This window comes from Electrophorus electricus, chromosome 10 (genome assembly GCF_041902795.1).
Source record: "Electrophorus electricus isolate QZ-2024a chromosome 10, ASM4190279v1, whole genome shotgun sequence".
NCBI lineage: Eukaryota > Metazoa > Chordata > Actinopteri > Gymnotiformes > Gymnotidae > Electrophorus > Electrophorus electricus.
This window is the reverse complement of record NC_137506.1, coordinates 29843796-29861874: the sequence shown is the minus strand read 5'-3', so window position 1 is coordinate 29861874 and position 18079 is coordinate 29843796. Positions and strand designations below refer to the sequence as shown.

The following is an 18079-nucleotide window of genomic DNA, read 5'->3' as shown; positions in this document are numbered from 1 at the left end:
TCTGCCATTCTAACGTGGTTTCCCCTCCTATGCAGATGTATGCTGTCTGTATTTGTCCAAGCAATCAAAGTCAACAATTCCGAGATAAAACACGATAAACCCATCGAACAAGGTAGAAATAAACAATCCCTTTATTAAGTACAAGTTTCAGGTTGGACTGAGCACTACCTGAACATTACAGATTACAAGGATTGGATTATTTTAGTGCTAGGGACAAAGATGTACAGGGGTTTATATTTTAGCACAGCTGAATCATGGTAACAGAAACCAGGTAGTTATCACTGCCTCTATACCTCATAACTGTAAATGTGTGGCTATACATTACAACTGTATGTCCTGAGAGTAGCCAGATGAGAGGAGAGCTTTCCTCAGCACAACAGAGGTCTCCAGCACGGTGGTGTTGACTGATTTTCCGACTTGGCAGCAGAGGATGTAGGTTACAGCGTTTCCTGTTAGTGCTTCAGACTTTCTAGGATGGGTCAGGCGCTGTTTCGGCGTGGATGTGGGTGAGGAGCTATGGCAAGGCCCTGCTTTCTTAGTAACTGCGCCCAAACAAGGTGTAGTGCTGGGCTGGCTCTTTGCCGCTGACACACATCTGGCCTGGCTGGAGGGTCTTTAGGGGGCGGAAAGGGATGCACAGGCTCTTGGCCCCCATCGAGGGTGCACCTGGCTCCAGGTCCTGATCCCTGTGGGCCAAATGAAGTATTAGTCTCAACCCTGCCACAAGATGCCTCTATAACATGGCAGAACAGCATGAGTTTACACATGACTGTAACTAAGGACTGCAAGTTGGCTTTGTTTAAGCTGAAGATGAAGTAGTCTTTTACTTCGCTGTGGTCTTCTTTATCCAGTCCTCACACTCAATACCTCCACAGAAAGGGATCTGCACAATCTGTGAAACAGTAGTAAAACTCAGTGACTTGTACAATAAGTTCTGGCCACACCCTAATAAGATTCAAATTCAACTTAACCATAAACAAGTTCAGTTTAACCACTGTGCCCCCCCCCCCCACCTTTCCCTGATCCAGTTCTTTCTGGAACTCATCCATAGTGTCTGCTGCCACCATGTGTTCCTTCAGATCAACAGAGGCTCTGCAAAAGGCAAAGCAAAAGAAATGAAGCAATCAAGAGGATCAGTTTTAAAACCCATCAACAGAGAGGTTCTGCATACATGTACACGCGTGTTACCGTTTGAAGAGGTTGTCCTGGATTTCCTCTAGCAAGAGCTTGATCATCTTCTCTGTCTCAGCATCTGGTAGGACAACCTTCTCTCCTGTGTCTCTTCTCACTGCCACACACTGGCCTTGCTTCAGGTCCTTAGGCCCAACCTCCAAGCGAATTGGCACACCCTGGGTTCAAGAAATAAAGAATTTGGAGGAGTACAGGTCCAAACGGAAGAGCAGGTACAAAGCAGTGGTTCCTCCAAGGCCCATTCGGCACCACGTTAGGCCATCAGGCAAAAACGCACCTTCAGCTCCCAGTGGTTAAATTTCCAGCCGGGTGAGTAGTTATCTCGGAGGTCGCCCTTCACCCTGATGTTGGCCTTCTGCAGCCTGGAAAGGTACTTGGTGCACTGACTCAAAAGCAGCTCCTTCTCTGCCTCGGGCAGAGAGGCCGTGATGCCGCAGGGAATGATGATCACCTGAGACAAGAATGGAGAAGAAGCAGCGAGGTGGTGACGTAGCTGGCGGTAGGGACAATAATTTCAGAAACGCTGAGATGAACAGCTTTGAGTGCAGGCTGTGTTTGTACCTGCAGACAGGCCACTCTGGGTGGCAGCACCAGGCCCATGTTGTCTCCGTGTACCATGGTCAGGACTCCGATGGTGCGGGTGGTGATTCCCCAGGAATTCTGATAGGCCAATTGCTTCTCGCCAGGCTTCTTGGGATCCTCAAAGACAATCTCAAACATCTTGGAGAAGTTCTGGCCCAGGTGGTGTGATGTAGCACCCTAAAACATTTAAAAAAATAATAAAAATAAATAAATTAAAACAAAAATAATAATAATAATAATAATAACATTATTATTATTATTATTATTATTATTATTATTATTAACAGCCCTCTTGGGCTCTTGGGTTTAATAACAACAATACTGGCCTGCAGACATACTTTTTAGAGTATCTGAAAATCAAATATTTTTTAAAAGGAGAAATTAAATAATTACAAAAAAAAAAAAAAAAAAAAAAAAAAAAAAAAAAGGAGCAATCAACATTGCAGATCTTTCCTGAATATGGAATGTCTGCTTAAGCTAGATTCCAGTGAGTCTGATCTGGGAGCACAGACCTGAATGGCTCTGCCACTAGCCGAGATGAAGGCCTCTATTGTTGTGGTGTAGTCTCCGCCTGCAAATTTCTCCTTCTCCGTCTTCCTGCCTTTCACCACAGGGATGGCCATCAGCTCCTCATATACCCGCGCATACAGGTCCAGGATCTGCATCACCTGTTGATACGTACGTTTGCAAAATGTAAGGAAGTGTTGTGTACATGCGTAACTGCAGTAGCATGTTAGGCTAAAGTCCAACCTCCTCTACAGCCTCTTCCTGGGTGGCGAAGGCTGTATGTCCTTCCTGCCAAAGGAACTCCCTGGTCCTTAGAAAGGGCTGGGGGTGTTTGAACTCCCACCGCTGAGAGAAAGCGAGTGTGTGTGAGAGAGAAGGGATACATTAGCTCTGGCTGGTCCACCGAATTTTAATTTTACAGAAATTTGTCAGCCTACAGACTGAAACTCACCACAACGTTGCACCACTGGTTGAGCTTTATTGGCAGATCTCTGTGGGACTGGACCCATTTGGCATAGGCTGGGTACATCACTACAACAGATCAAATAATCATCTGTGAGAGAAGCAAACAAAAGCCAAGGTATTTCTGATTTCAAAGGTATACCGGGTCATGTAACTGTCGTGACCTGTCTCACTGGTAGGACGCACGGCGATAGGCTCTGCTAGCTCGGTTTTGCCTGACCTCGTTACCCATGCAACCTAGGCAGAGAAGGGGAACGTCAGAATACGAGTCCTCCCTCCGAGACTTGCAGTTGAGACTTCTTCCAAACTCATCTTCCATACCTCGGGAGCGAAGTCGGCAATGTGAGTCTTTTCCTTCTCCAGCGCTGCCTGAGAGACGAACATGGGGAAGTAGCAGTTCTCTACTCCCAGCTTCTTGATCTCCCCATCAAAGAAGTCTTTGATGCTCTCCCAGATAGCATACGCCCAGGGCCTCAGAACATAGCAGCCACTGACATCATAGTACTCAATCATCTCTGCCTTGGTGATCACCTGGAGACGGGCAGAATTCAAACACATGAAAGGGTGACAAATTGATTTCTGTACAGGTGATGACACACGAACGCTGGAAGTATCATAAGAAGACAGGAATGTCTTGTAGCATGTACAACGTTCATTCAATGACTAACGAACTACCACACAGCCACTCATCGCTCACCTGTGAGTACCATTCAGCCAGATTTTCCTCTTTCTTTGCCTCAAGCCCTAACCTACAGGGCAAAGACAGAAGACATGAGAATGGGTTAACCTGCAAATACTGGATCTCCATACCATCGTAAGGTTAACAGCCACCTGGTCTCGATGCTGCAGTGCCATTTCTGCTTTTGGCTTCTCGCTTTCCCTCCTTTTCATGTCCGCATTAGTCTTAAAGACTTGGATACTTCTCTGACTTCTTTTTAATTGCTATACTGCTAGTCATCTTGTACTTATGATCCTGTACTCAAGCACAGCGCATAATCTGAATGAAAGAGTCAGACATGAATGCACTGCTTGAGATTTGGTCTTGGAGGTTCTAACCAGTTCTGGCAGTACTAAATCAACTGCAAAACTTTCTCAAATCTCCATCCACGTAATCACTCTCAACCTCTTCTCATCAGTGACTTATTAAGGGCAAGAAAATAGCAGTTCTCTCATTTAGTGTGCAGAGCTGATGCCGATTGAACCGTAATTTCAAGCCTCGATCATCTCGCCGTCTCTCCCTCATACCGTGTCTGTTTCTTGGGCCCCTGGCCTTCTCCTGCTCCTCCTGCTCCTCGCTCCTGACTCTGCTGGGGCTTCTCTCCTCCCTTCTGCTGCCTGCGGCCACCTCCTCCTTGTTTCTCAGACGTGTTCTCCCGCTCCTTGCGGCTCTTGTCCGCTGCTCCGTGGTCCCTGAGGGCTCCTGGGGTGTTCAACGGCTTGTACTCCTCCCCAGTGAGGGCTTTGTACTGGCCCTTCAGCTCTAGCAGGGTCTTCACTGCTGTTTCTACCTGCTCCTATACCAACAACCAGAGGAGGATGCTTTGTCATGGCCGTCCCGACTCAAATCCAGGAGAGAAAGGGTAATGGGACAGTTGTAAGAGCAAAATACCAAGCTATCTGTATAGAAGAACAGTTAAGGTTAGGATAGATAGAATAGATGGATAGAATTTGACAGGGCATGCTAATGATAACGTTTTGACGAATCAGTATAAGGAAAATTATTAGATAATGTTAGTGCGTTTGTTTTCAAATCTTTTGAATTGCCTCCAGTTTCGCAAATAATTTTCCAGCTTTCCATACTCACATAATTCCTGTTATTGGTAAGCTATTACACCAATTTTTAAGAAAGTTATTTCTCCTTTTTTCTTTTTGTACCAATGTACCAATGACTGCAAACACAAGAATCAAACACCTATTTTAAAATTATTTGACTACTCTTCTTACTAGGACTTTTAACGGATTAGGAAGGTATGGATTCATTTCACCAGAGTGGTACCAGGGTAGCAGACTGGTATGGCCAAAAAGCACTCACTATTAAAACAGAAAGGACTGCAGAAGTTATTTCAGGACCCTCCCCAGATTTATATCCATCCCCTGTAACAATTTACAATGTGCAAATTAAACAGGTGATATCCTACAAATATCTCGGTGTATGTATAGACAAACACACCATAGGATGTTCTTATTGAGTTTATTTGTAATCAGGTACAACACTTTCTTCATTCTCTAGGGGCTAATGGCCAGATTGCATTGCAGTTTTACACTTTCTAACTTGTACCAACATGCTCCAAAACAAGACCATGGAAATACTAATGAGTAGCATTTTATCTAATTCATTACATGCTACATTGTAAATACAGTTTTCTGCCTTTAAATAAATATCTTCAGAGCTCCAAGAAAGAGACCAAATAGATAAAAGAACTCCATTATACCTTAAATCAGTCCGGATGCTTAATAAATGAATACTTTAGTTTAGAAGCATAAACACACAATATTTCTAAGATGTAATATTTCTGGAAAAGTGTATTGTGATTTTTTTTTGCAGGTAGCAGAGAGATCAAATGTGCTATTGTGTTCTGTGGAGGGTGTAAGCGTGCTTTGTTGTAATTAAGTTTAAGGTGTTCTGTGGAGTGTATAAGTGTTTGGTGGCAATCACGTTTAGGGTGTTCTGTGGAGTGTGTAAGTGTGTTATATTGTAATTATGTATAAAATGTTCTGTGGGGTGTGAATTTGTGCGAGGAGCTGTTGTGAGATGCCTAGGTTTTGAAGGATTCTGACAATAAAGATTGTATCACATCATATCATAACCAAGAAGTAATATAAAGTAATATAAAGATTATACAACTATTCACATAAAAGATTTGTCCCACTTCAGAGTGGAGATGTCAAGGTGAATGGTGGAAGGGACTTGCCTTGGGGGCCTTCTCTGCTTTAAGAAGCCTTACTCGCTCGCCTTGCTGAGATACCTGAGCATACAGTGCCTGCGCCTGAGGGGAGGAGCTGGACTCGGGCGGGACAGGGCTGATAGGCCCAGCCTGCGCAGGGGCGGGGCCAGTGCTGGGAGCCACGCCCGGCTTGTACTCCTGACCAGTCTGCTTCTTATACTCAGCCTTTAGAGCCAATAGCTGTTTAACAGCATCGTCTACCTGATCCTGTAAGAATTTTTTTTTTTTAAAAAAAGGTTTTACATTTTTGAAAAAAAACACACATAACTTGTGTTTGTTTACAAAATACACAGTCGCAACATGAAGAACTGAGGTAGTGCTAAAAAGACTTAAGAAAATGAACCTTGGGAGCTTTCTCCGATTTCAGTTTCCTCACGAGATCTCCTTGCTGGGACACACATTTGTAGATGTCCCCTGGGCAGCTGCTGGCGGCAGGGCTGACCCCTGCAGGGCTGGACGCAGCCTGCACGGGGGTTGCTGGGGCTGTGCTGACTGGTGAAGCTCCTGGTTTGTAGTCCTGGCCGGTCAGCTGCTTATACTCCACCTTCAGAGCCAGAAGCTGCTTCACGGCAGCATCGATCTGCTCCTGTGGGGGATGGCATGGGGAAGACTCAAAAGGTCACACTTGCACGCACACGCACTCGCACACGCACGGTCCGAGTTCTCCACTGCGTACTTAAGGTCCGACACTCCTACTAAAACTACTGTAGAGAGGGCATAATCGCTCAAGAATTGTCCAGATTGTTTGATTAATAGAAAAGTAAAAAAATGAAATATTAGTATGGTAGTAATCTGTGGAAAATCCAATCCAAAATTTCCAATTTCCCAAATCAGGTCTGGAACTGACCTTTGGTGCCTTCTCCGATTTCAGCTTCCTGACCAGCTCTCCCTGTTCTGCAACTTGTCCATATACGTCAGCGGGGGGAGTGTGTGTCGAGGGGGCGGGCTGTGTGTGCGCTGAGGAGGGAGGGGCCATGTCTGGTTTGTAGTCCTGCCCAGTCAGCTGCTTAAACTGAGCTTTTAGAGCCAAGAGTTGTTTGACCGCTGCATCTATTTGCTCCTGTAAGAAAAGCAAAGAAAACGTGTTGACGTCAGAAACGTCCATTCTAACGGATGAGCCTACACAGACATCCACAGAGGTTCGGACCTTGGGCGCTTTCTCGGTCTTCAGTTTCCGCACGAGTTCTCCTTGCTCGGCGACGCAGGTGAAGGGGCAAGACGAGGCGGGGTTTGGGCTAGCAGCTGCTGGGGCGGGGCTCGTCTGCACCGGAGACGTAGGAGGGGCCATGCCAGGCTTGTAGTCCTGCCCAGTCAGCTGCTTGAACTCGGCCTTCAGGGCCAGGAGATGCTTTACGGCCTGGTCCACCTGCTCTTTGGACGCCTTGTCCGTCTTCAGCTGCCGGACCAGGTCTCCCTGAGCCATGACGCTGGACAGCAGGGCAGAACAATCTCCCGGGGATGCCGGTACAGGGCTGGGTGCCGGAGCCGGCGTGGACTGGCCTGGGGAGGTTGGCTCAGTCTTTACCTGAGGACACACAGGGCCATAGAGGGCCTGCGTTATTTCCTAACGTCGTATCAGTATGGGAGAGAGGAGAGCACACGAGCCAGCTGGCAACGGAGGGAGCGCTCACGGGTTTGGGGGTGGACTGGTTCCTGGTCTTGTCCTTGGAGCCAGCCGTGGGCATCTCCTTGGTGTGGCCATCCGGGATGTAGAGCAGGACGCAGGGACTCTCCTTACAGCTGTGAGGACTAGACGAGTGGGCCAAAGCCACCAAGTTAGATTTCCACGAACAGTTTAAAAACGTAGAGTGAGCTGCAAGCTTACTGATGCTACAAACTGTTCCGGCAGTCGTGAGGAAACACCGACCTGACTGGTTCATAGGGCTGGTCGCAGATGTAGAAGCCCCTCCTCTGTAGCTGGATGATGTCACCCTTCCTCAGGTCCTTCAGGCAAGGATCTCCAAGCATCTTCTCCTCCGTCTGAACACACAGCAGAACAGCCCCCACATCAGCACGAGCCAAACACGCCCCCAGTGCACCATCTAATGAGCTCCGGGAATTCGGCCAGACGCCAGATTGCGTGCGTGTAACGACACGGTTGGAACGGTACTTCCGGGGTCAAGGCCAACACACACCTTGCTGTTCTTGTTGATGTAGTCCTTGAAGTCGTCATCCTTGCCGAGCACAGGTTTGTTGATGAGGTGCTGGTAGGTGACGCACACCGTGGGGGTGAAGGGCGCACGTGGGGTGTCGGCCAGCCAGGTGATCTTTGTGGTTTTCTTGTAATCGGTGTTCTCCAGGTTCAGACGGCCTTCCAGAGACGAGACGGCTCCGCTGCTGTCTCTAGAGGGTCCCAGGGCAAGAGAAAAAAACAAAAACACAGGGCCTCGGGTCTCAACCTAACTACTTTATCCCTGTTTTTCATGCTTCTGATTATGGCTGAATCACCAAACGTACAGCAGTTTAAAGGGAACCTTCCCTCCTCAGGGCCAATGCAGGTCATCATTAATGAAATACCACAAACGCTAGTTAATGTAGTGTAATGCAAATGATCACAAATTCTCCCAGCTAATTTAGTATTTATTGCTAACCGATGTTGTGTGGAGATCCTTTAAATGTCATGTTTTGATCGGGTGCAGAGTGGATGCACTGGAGGATTTTACCTGTGGATTTTGGTGATGATGATGTTGCCCCAGTTGATGAAGGTGACGGCCTCTCCCTCAGTGAAGGTCTCCGCGTCAGCTCCTTCTACAAACACTTTTGGTCCATACCACACCTGCTTCATCCCTACGTCAGTGTTCTACACAGAGAAGCAAAAACACACACAGCAAATGCAGCACGAGGACACCATTTATTGGAAGTGACGCGCTGCACAGAGCTGGTGGGTGCTGCTTACCTTGGGGTGTCTGGCTGCCTCCTTCATTTCCTCCTTGGCTCCGGGAACGGAGATGGGAACAACCTGTGAGCTCAGCAGCGCAGTGTATCTGGGAGCTATCGGGTCAATGACCTACAGCAGAGAAAGAGCGAAAGAAAGGGTGACAGGGGAAGGAAACGGGACACCCAGTGAATTCAGAGTCTCGCCACAGCAAGAGAAAAGGGGGAGGAGGGAAGAAAAAAAAAAAAAAAAAGTCTCCCAACCAACCAAGTTCCAAAATAAAAGTCCCACTAAGGCTCTCGAACACACATGGGGGGGAAAATAACTGAAATTGAGAGGAGGAGAGGAAGACATGATGGAGAAAAGGAGGTGGACTGCAGGGAAAAACTGGGCTATTGTGTGTTTTACCGAAATTAAAAATGAGCTACAGAGGCTCAAGCACTCCAGGTTCCACAGGGTTACATCAGCGTTCACACCTGGGGACTCAACAATCAGCCGAGTTTTCACATGGGGCTGTAAAATCGCCACAGAAGGCCAAAATATTTGTGGATATAATTACAAAATAACTAAACGGCTCTGAATGTTAAGCATCATGGAACGCAGTGGTGTGTGGAATCTTCCAGAAGCTATGTGAAAAGGGGGGTGCCCGAGGAGGCAAACACGTGTGCTGGGGAACGCCAAGCTGTGGTACTACAGGTGTCCGCTGTAATCGCCCGAAAGACGGATAACGTAACGCCCACTGAAGAAAGAAAGAAAGAAAGAAAAAACAAAAAACAAAAAAAACCAAACACACAGACAATATAGTTAAGGCTTTAGACAAGGCTTGGTCCTACATTGTCTGGGCGTTCTGTGACGGACACGTATGGAGAAGGGGGCCAGAAAGATGGCATGAGAGAAACAACACAACATGGACAGAAAAGCAAAGAGAAAAGTGAGGAAGGGAAGGGAAACGAGGACGAAGACAAGTACCTTTGTACAGCTAACTGGCAGCTTGGAAACAGAAGAGCGAGATGCAATTTAATGTAGAATACGGGACATTAGAGCTCAAGAGGTCAGAGGTCAGGTCAGAGAATGGGACATGTTTTTGAAGCGTAGTTTTTCATGAGCTCCTGGGGCTCTAGAACAGTCTCCCCCTGTGCTGCCAACCGGACAGCGGGACCCGGCGTTAACCCAGCGGTCTCTATGGTCACACTGATGCCCGAAGGACCCGGTTAGGGGCACCACAAAAGGACCAAAAAAAATAAATAAATAAGAGCTTCCATTCAGAACCCGCAAACTTGACAATCGTGCGGTCTCTCTGGAGATACAAAGCGCTAAGCAACAAAAGGCCTTTAAAACCGAGGAGAGCGGCAACTGAGGAAGACCACGGCGCTAATGATAATGAAGGAGCTGGAAACTGCCTGCCAGCTGCAACTGAGGGGAGACGTGGCAGAGAGGGCAGCGCCGATCTGGTGGCGAGCGCGACCGAGCCCGGGCCATGCTTTAGGCATGATGAGATGCGGATGACGCAACACACTCCGAGGAGCGCGCCAGACCCTTGCTACCTGAATGACCGGGGGGGGGGGGGGAGCAAATGAATGAGGACAATGAGACGAAACGATGAGAGGAGGAGCAGACGGGAGGCGGAGCCATGCGAGCCGAAGGCCAGGATGAAGGGCATCGGGGACAAACGCCAGCCTGAAGGAATACAGGCCCCCTCACCAACGCCCACGTTAATGCAAGCGGCAGACTCTGGAATAACGTCAAACAACGAACGCACGAAGAACGCACGTTTATGGTTGATGGGTTGTGAGCCCCTGTAGGAGTACTGACCTCGGATCATTCCCCCCTCCCCAATGTTGGTTTAGCTGTACTCATCTGCGGTGCGAAACTGATCTCAGACCAGCACATTTACAACATATTCGACTTTAGATCGGTTTATCCAAGCAAAGGGCGAGTGGTGGTGTGGGGAGGATTTACCTTTTTGTTGAATGCCCAGATCTTATCCCACTCCATGTTGACCACAGATCTGGATCCACCCTGAGTGAGAACAGGAAAGAGGAGAAAATAAAAAGGTGAGAACATCCCAAGAAAAACCAAAGCCACGTAAGTAAAGTCCAGCATAAGCGTTCATGCACCTGGGCAGCGATGAACTGTTTGAGCCCCTCGACGGTCATCCCCCTCCGCAGAACCCCCCGGACCGTGGGGAAGCGCGGGTCGTCCCTGACGGACGGACAGACGGCACCGTTCACACCGCATGCACGCACACAGCTATTCCCTCCCCCCCGCGACGTCACCGTATGGCAGCGGACTCACCAGCCGTCCACGTATCCCTGGTCCACGAACCAGGTGAGCTTCCTCTTGGACAGCAGCGTGTTGTTCAGGTTGAGGCGGGCGTACTCCCAGATGTAGGGCTTGCGCAGACCCAGGGCGGTGATCATCCAGTAGAACTGCTCGTCGCGGTCGTGGTACTCGGTGGTGCGCAGGGCGTGGGTCACACCCTCTATGCTGTCTACGATGGGGCAGGCAAAATCATACGTGGGGTACACCCTGGAGGGGGAGAAAGAGAGGGAAATGGGTGACGCCCAGTTCTGACGTTCGCTCAGACTCAGCATGCGGCGTGTGCAACAGTCACTTAATCAGCGAAACGTGTTTCGCAGAGGAAAACGAGAAGGGTCCTTAGAACGAAGGGTGTGGCAGAGGCTTCCCTCACTTGTATGTGCTTCCGGTGCGAGGGTGAGGCATGTTCTTGCAGCGGTAGAGCGTAGGGTCACGCAGGCACCCGTTGTTGGAGTTCATGTCAATCTTCGCTCTCATACAGCAAGTCAGACCATAGTCTGTACCAGCCTTCATCTCTTCCCACATCTGCATGTTCTTCTCTACGGCTAGAGAGAGAGAGAGAGAGAGAGAGAGAGAGAGAGAGAGAGAGAGAGAGAGAGAGAGAGAGAGAGAGAGAGAGAGAGAGAGAGAGAGAGGAGAGAGAGAGAGAGAGAGAGAGAGAGAGACTTGATGGCAAACAAGACAGGCCAAAATCGGCACAGTACAGCACAAGCCCACGCTCGGCGCGTTTTCGCGGTTCAGACTGCGCTCACAGTTGTTGCGGTGCCGCGACTCCATCCTCTGCTCGCGCTCCTGCTTCATGACGTCGGGCGGCGTGTCGTCCACGTAGGCCTTGCCCTCCTGCAGCAGCTGCTCGGCCAGGCGCTGGATGGTGGGGAAGTGATCGCTGGTGTAGGTGAACTGGTCCGGCTTAATTTGCAACATGGCCACGTCCTCCAGGATCACCTGCGGCACACGCAGCCTCTTACCGACAGCCCTCAAAGGGCTAACGAGTTATCGTTAAAAAAAGAGGCAGAAAGCCATGAGCGGAAGGCGGCGCCGCCGCCGTCTCCACCCAAAAGGAGGCGCGAGGCTCCACACCTTCTCAAAGTCCTCCTTTTCTTTCTCGGGGTTGGTGTCGTCGAAGCGCATGATCAGTTTACCCTTAAACGTGACCTGATAGTGCTGGTTGAGCAGAGCGGCTTTGGCGTGGCCGACGTGCAGGTACCTGCAGTCACGAATGTGACACGCCCACACGCAGAGACAGGACACGCCCACGCAGACAGGACACCCCCCCCCCCACACAGACAGGACACACCCCCACACAGACACACAGAGAGAGACAGGAATATTTCACAAAAATTGAAGAGTGCATCTTGACAAATGCTGAAGCATCCCCTGCCGGGTGTTGGCGTCAGATACCCGCTGGCCTCGGGGGGGAATCGCACCACCACTTTGCCCATCTCCGCACCAGGGAGTTCCACAAACTTGCCCACGTCCCGCTTCTTCTCCTTCTCCGCAGGCTGAAACACAAGACAGGCAAGAACGCCGCACGAGTTAAAGCTGATGGTTCAAAACGCTTCCGCTCTCGTGCGGTCTCACGTCAGATGGACTCTGTCTCTTTCCACGTTATGATAAAATGAGGGAGGAGCCGCTGCTTGGCACTCACGGCCGCCTGGCAGGCAGTGAGCTTGCTGGCCCACTTGCTGCCCACGTCCTTGAAGGGCACTTGAGAGCTCAGGAACGAGAACCAGCGGCGCACGTGGGGGAAGGATCCTGGCTGAGCCTGCGCCACCTGCCACTCACTGCTCTCTGCATGACCGGGAGAACGCAACGTCACGGATATGGGAGTTACTTGCCCCCCCCCCCACGGAACGCAGCGATCGTGCACTGATCGAGTCTCACCTTGGAGAGCGGCCCACACGCAGAGGTCAGCCAGGGTCAGGCTGTGGCCCACCAGGAAGGTGCGCAAGCCCAGAGCCACGTCCAGCTGCTGCAGGGCGAGGACCTGGCCAGACTCTCCGCCGAGACGCCGGGCGCTGAACTCCAGCCAGTGGTCCACCTAGAGGAGCACAGGAGACAGCGACAGGCTCAGTAACACCGGTTTAGGCTCTTTTTGTAGGAGGACGCGTGAGAGATGACGGCATTCTCTCACCTCGGTTTGCTCCATCACGCTGGACCCATACAGAACCAGAGTTGGAGCCAAGCGGGCCAGATAACGCGTAATGGAGTTTACATCACTGAACTGTACCTGGCTAAGAAAAGCAAAACGGTGAGTCAGCATTGTAGCATTCCAGTCAACGCACGACCAGACCATCCAACCATACCGAATTCTTACTAGTTAAAACTGGTATGAGGACCAGTGAGGATGGTCAATGTCAGGTTTGGACACTGGTCACACCTCACTGCATGCACGGCCACTTGAACACTCACTCAGAGACAATGAGCTTGTTGGTTCTGCCTTCCTCCACAGACACGCTCACACTTCCCTTCACGTGCTCGGCTGCTAACAGTGCCCCTGCAGACGGAGAGTGAACCGTCAGTAACCAACGACCCTTTATCAACTTCCAACACAGCGGTACATTTTAGACGTGAAAGGTTCTGGAGAGGTTATACAAGTTTGTCCTGCTGATGCAAACAAGCAGACAGAATGGAAAACATAAAAAAAGTACTTAATGACTCTCTCAGTCCTGACTCTTATGCCTTACCTTACTTAAGGCATGTAAAGAATGGTGCGTATGTACATTAGAGGGAGAAACAGAAGGGTGTGGCAGATCATTCACATTCACGGCATTTAGCTGATGCTTTTATCCAAAGCGACTTACAATTGAGTGAGATCAGATGAAATTTGTCAGAAAATTAAAGTAGCAGCTGCCACTGCACTGCAGCGGAGAGGAGACTGGGAGTGCCTCTTTTTTGTCAAAATCAAATGGAGCTCCTCTTAAGTACATTAACCAGTTTATCATTACTCATAGTACAGTTGTTTAAAAGATACTTTATTTACATGCAACAGCAAACAAGAACAGACCTCTATTTTCAGTTGTTTTGGAAATTAAGCACAGACAGCCTTAGGGCCAAATTATTTGCTTTCAGTTCACAGAGCTCCTTGAACAACGCATTAGACTCAGAGGTACTAATGACCTGGGATTCTCACTTTTTGCTATTTTAAAGCGGTTTGTCTGACATTTAGTCTTTCAGTTGTAATAAACCCCCAGGCAACGGCCAACTGCTGCCAGATTGTGCCATCTCATTCGAAGTCAGCACCTCACTAACGTCAGGTGACTAACACTCGAGGCTGGAACACTGTTCATATTTACAATCAAGTATACGATAGAGGGGGTATGAATGAATAAACAGTACCCAAGTCTTAATTCCACGGCCAACACCTTGACCCCGTGAGCCTAAGACCAAGTGCATATACAAAAGCACCAGCGGTCTGGCTAAGCCATTTTTTATAGGTAACGTGCGATCTTTTTCCTTTCTGTCAGAGACCTGTCAATAAACCATGAGAATAATAAACTAACCAGCTACACCTGACTGTCCTTTCCATTCGCTTGCATCAGCCAGTAGTGCCGTTTCTCACCGACAGGTGGCAGCACTGGAGTGTTCGGGCAATCCAGCCGGATTGACAAGCACATTTTCAGTATTGATAACTGTGCAGTTAAAGACAAACTGCATAAGCCCATTAAAAATGGGATAACTGCAGTTCTGGGATTATACTGGCAAGAGAAGCTCTCCAGCTACCACACTCGCTATGCCACGACGACACAATATTCCTCACGCTGCGCCTTAGCTAGCTGGCATATCACAAGTGCATATCACTACAAATGTCGGATTTTTTACACTTGACATCAAAGATGCAAATATCTAAACGAGTTACTCAAAAGCGTGCAGCGGCTTACCTAACGGCGGGTTGCTACTGTTGATGATGAGGTTTAAAGTCATCTTATCCTCGTCTCTGCTCTAGGTCACCACGCGTCCACCACAGAGCCACGAAACAGCTACATTAAGCCCAGGAGAACTGACTTCCGGCCGCAAACAGCAACGTATTTCAAAATAAAAGTCCGTAAAAAAATTGTTAAAAGTGAACAATGATAATAATTAAATCAGTAACAGCTCATACTTGTTAATGCATATGAATAATGTACATGCACAATATGAATATGAATTATAATTATAAGATTTGTCACCTTCGCGGCAAGCAGGATTAAGCAATTGGCAAATATCTTACTTCCATTGGAACTGCACTGACCTTAAACTAACATGGTAACAACATTGTACCCCCTTAGAGGTTAAATATTATGTAAATATGTACAATGTAGATGTACAATAAATCTGAGGGCATTATATATTTAATTTTCTGTCTTGCAACTGCAGAACAGGAGCAGGGAACTGGGCAATTTATGTTTGCCTCCAAATATACAAATAATTTAGAAATTTTGTGTCTTATTGCTTGTTTTTACTGAAAAATAAATAAATCCTACTAACAATACATTTTCACTTCAAGAATTCTGACATGTTTGATTGAAAGATCAACAAGTTGATCAACAAGTGAATGAATTTGAACAGTAAACCAGACAATAAGAACCAATACTTGGAAAGGGGGGCACCAGGCTAACAACATACTAACAAAGAGAGTTAAAATGAAGACATTTATTTGCCAATTTTAGCCATTTCTGTTCATTTTAGTTTTTAGGTTTTTTTAATTAAAAAAAAACAAAACTGCTACACAGTGGACTGCGGAAATTGGCACATCTGGACCCTGGGCAGCAAAGGCACATCTTTGTAGATAGAGGTGTTTCCTCCTCACCAGTGAGGCTTTTCACTCAAGGCGGTCGGTCACAAATGATGCTTCTGTGTTCAGTTGGGAGAAGGTTTAGCAAAGAATCCGAGGGGCTTGGTCTAGGCTGACAGCCATAGAGCGTGTCAGTCAGATAGTGTTATTGGCTGCTCATGTGCCACTGAGGCACATGCTGTCAGTACCGTGTCTTTGGCTTGTATATCCCCAGCCCGGCTGTTCCTGTGTTTCAGTGAGAAGGATAAAGGGGCTCCTCTTCTCAAATACAGACTTTCCCACTTTGTGCTGGAAGTCATTTGTATGGCTCACATGTCCACACAGCAGATGGGGTGAGTGTCATGCCACTCTGCCCGGAGCACGTCTATGTCCTGGGCGAATCCGAAAGGTGCCTCACTAGTGGAGGTGTGTGAAGCTGCCACTTGGTTATGACCCTGCACGTGCCCTGGTCCTACAAGGTCAGCGAAGCCTCTTCTGCAGTCCTCTCTGGGACTGCCTCCGTTCCGCTCGAGGTAAGCTTGTGTTCCCCCCAATCCTCTTTGTATTCATCATCCGCTTTGCTACCCTCCCTCTCGTAACAGTCCGAAAAAAATACAAATGGAATAGAATGCTGGGTATGAATGGAACTGCAGTAATGTAACTGAGACGCCAGTCACTCAGAATGGGTGAGAAGGTTGCTGGAAGGCTTTCTTTGTGTGAGCAGGATATTTGTGCCGCTGGCAGTGTTTTGCACGGCTGCTTCTTGAGTGACTCTTGACAAGTGTTAAAGTGAATAAGGGTGACAGAGAATCATGAGAACCATGAGTCATATGGGTGTACGTTACATCTGTGCTTCTACCTGAGGCTGACGTGAGAAGGTACTTCATCATCAAGACAACCTATTTTTGTGAAGAGAAGAAAGAGAATTTTGATTTAATTCAGGTTTAACCATGCTTTCAGTCAGTCCTAATGCTGATGCTCCTACATTCCAGCTCAACTAGACATGGCAGCGGTTTCCACCCCAGGGCTGTGGTGCTAATTCACTGCAATTAAGTAGGTGGCACGTTGCACCTTAAACTGAACATAAATGGAAATTATTTTATATTTCCTCAGACCCTGTACATGAGTACATATTAACATATCACAGCTATAGCTCTTTTCACATCTTTTAGATTTACTACATATATTTGTTTATTTGTTTTCATTTTTATTTTACTCCCGGGTTAGTTTAATCTAACATTTTTTAATTCAGTGTTAGTACATTTTGTCTGGACTTTTCTGGTCTGTTTATGGATATCACACATACTTGGCAATAGAAAGTGATTCTGATCTCATGTTTACTTTTTATGGTCATTATTTATTTTTGTGACTATTATAATGCATATCTTGTTTTACCACTGTTGTGTGCAGTTGTTCACACTGCACACAAGCAAGCTTTAAAACACAATTATACTATTATACTATATACTGTATTTTTGTATATTTGTGTGTACCTGTAATAACAATACATTTGAGTTAAGATATGTAAATCAGTACACTTTACTCACTAAAAAGAACCCTTTTTTCACAGCTAAGTCATCTTTACATTTCATGTGGCCAGGAGCAACACTGGGGCTAGTGAAGAACACACCAAAAGCTAGAAATTCAACAGATCACTACTAGGTCCTTCCAAGATGGGCAGCAGTCAGGACCGATGGACTACTCACACTGTAATCTCTGTTTGCTTCTAAAGTAAATTTCCCTCTACACAAAAATGAAAAACATTTGCATTTACATTTATGGCATTTGGCAGATGCTCTTATCCAGGACAACATACAAAAGTGCTTTGTCATTTACTCATAGACTGTATCCTAGCCAGGGCAGTAGGTCAGAGGTCACAATACCAATAAACTAGAAAAAAGAGCCAACTGCTGGCGTGTAGTTTTGCACCGTGCACAGGGCATTTGTGGCCCGTATGGTATTAAAAATGATGGATGCAATTTAAACAATGTAGTACTTTCAACAGAACACCCGCACTCCATGCAACTGACAGAAAATCTAGCAGTAATTGTTCTTGTGTCTGAACTAGACATCAAGACATATACTGAGCAGTTACAGTTCCTGATTTGCAAACTTATTTAGCCTACAAAGGTTATTTGCCTCTGTAATATCAACCACAGGCAGCTCAACAGAGTATATTCAGTGGGGTAAATGGCATTTGGCTTTTAAAATGATATTAACAATTTACAAATACAGATACAAATGAAGTGTCCCACAATGCGTTGAAATATTTTACTGTTTATAAGACTTACTGGCTTAATGCTATAAATGCTATTGCATCTTTAAGAATGACACACACACACACTATATATATATATATATATATATATATATATATATATATATATATATATATATATATATATACATACATACATACATACATACATACATACATACATACAT

At 47.2% G+C, this 18079-nt stretch overlaps 1 protein-coding gene, 1 long non-coding RNA gene and 1 other non-coding gene across 4 annotated transcripts; 1 reads left to right on the top strand and 2 right to left on the bottom strand.

Moving 5' to 3' along the window:
• Positions 1-108: 108 nt before the first annotated feature.
• On the bottom strand, positions 109-14892 carry eprs1 (glutamyl-prolyl-tRNA synthetase 1). Of its 2 annotated transcripts, XM_027004826.3 has the most exons (35): positions 14763-14892; positions 13294-13378; positions 13016-13115; positions 12766-12922; positions 12530-12672; positions 12283-12383; positions 11962-12088; positions 11634-11826; positions 11255-11426; positions 10858-11091; positions 10680-10764; positions 10522-10581; positions 9532-9552; positions 8584-8694; positions 8351-8487; positions 7823-8030; positions 7555-7667; positions 7319-7436; positions 6835-7212; positions 6535-6747; positions 6031-6273; positions 5655-5894; positions 3988-4256; positions 3440-3491; positions 3064-3273; positions 2907-2979; positions 2732-2811; positions 2524-2625; positions 2286-2441; positions 1753-1950; positions 1469-1642; positions 1189-1349; positions 1014-1092; positions 828-892; positions 109-686 (listed from the first exon to the last, which is right to left on the bottom strand). In XM_027004826.3, exons 1-35 carry the CDS (start codon positions 14803-14805, stop codon positions 536-538), a joined length of 5052 nt encoding a protein of 1683 aa, XP_026860627.2. In that variant the 5' UTR covers positions 14806-14892; the 3' UTR covers positions 109-535. The 2 variants fall into 2 exon arrangements, with proteins under 2 accessions (XP_026860627.2, XP_026860628.2); XM_027004827.3 differs by lacking the exon at positions 9532-9552.
• LOC113574158 (small nucleolar RNA SNORA47) lies at positions 3713-3845 on the bottom strand. Its single transcript, XR_003410289.1, has one exon. It is a non-coding gene; the product is annotated as a small nucleolar RNA SNORA47 (small nucleolar RNA).
• A 407-nt stretch (positions 14893-15299) lies between the features above and the next one.
• On the top strand, positions 15300-17728 carry LOC145659495 (uncharacterized). The gene is made up of 3 exons (XR_014125718.1): positions 15300-16167; positions 16627-16687; positions 17205-17728. It is a non-coding gene; the product is annotated as an uncharacterized LOC145659495 (long non-coding RNA).
• The last annotated feature ends 351 nt before the right edge of the window (positions 17729-18079 follow it).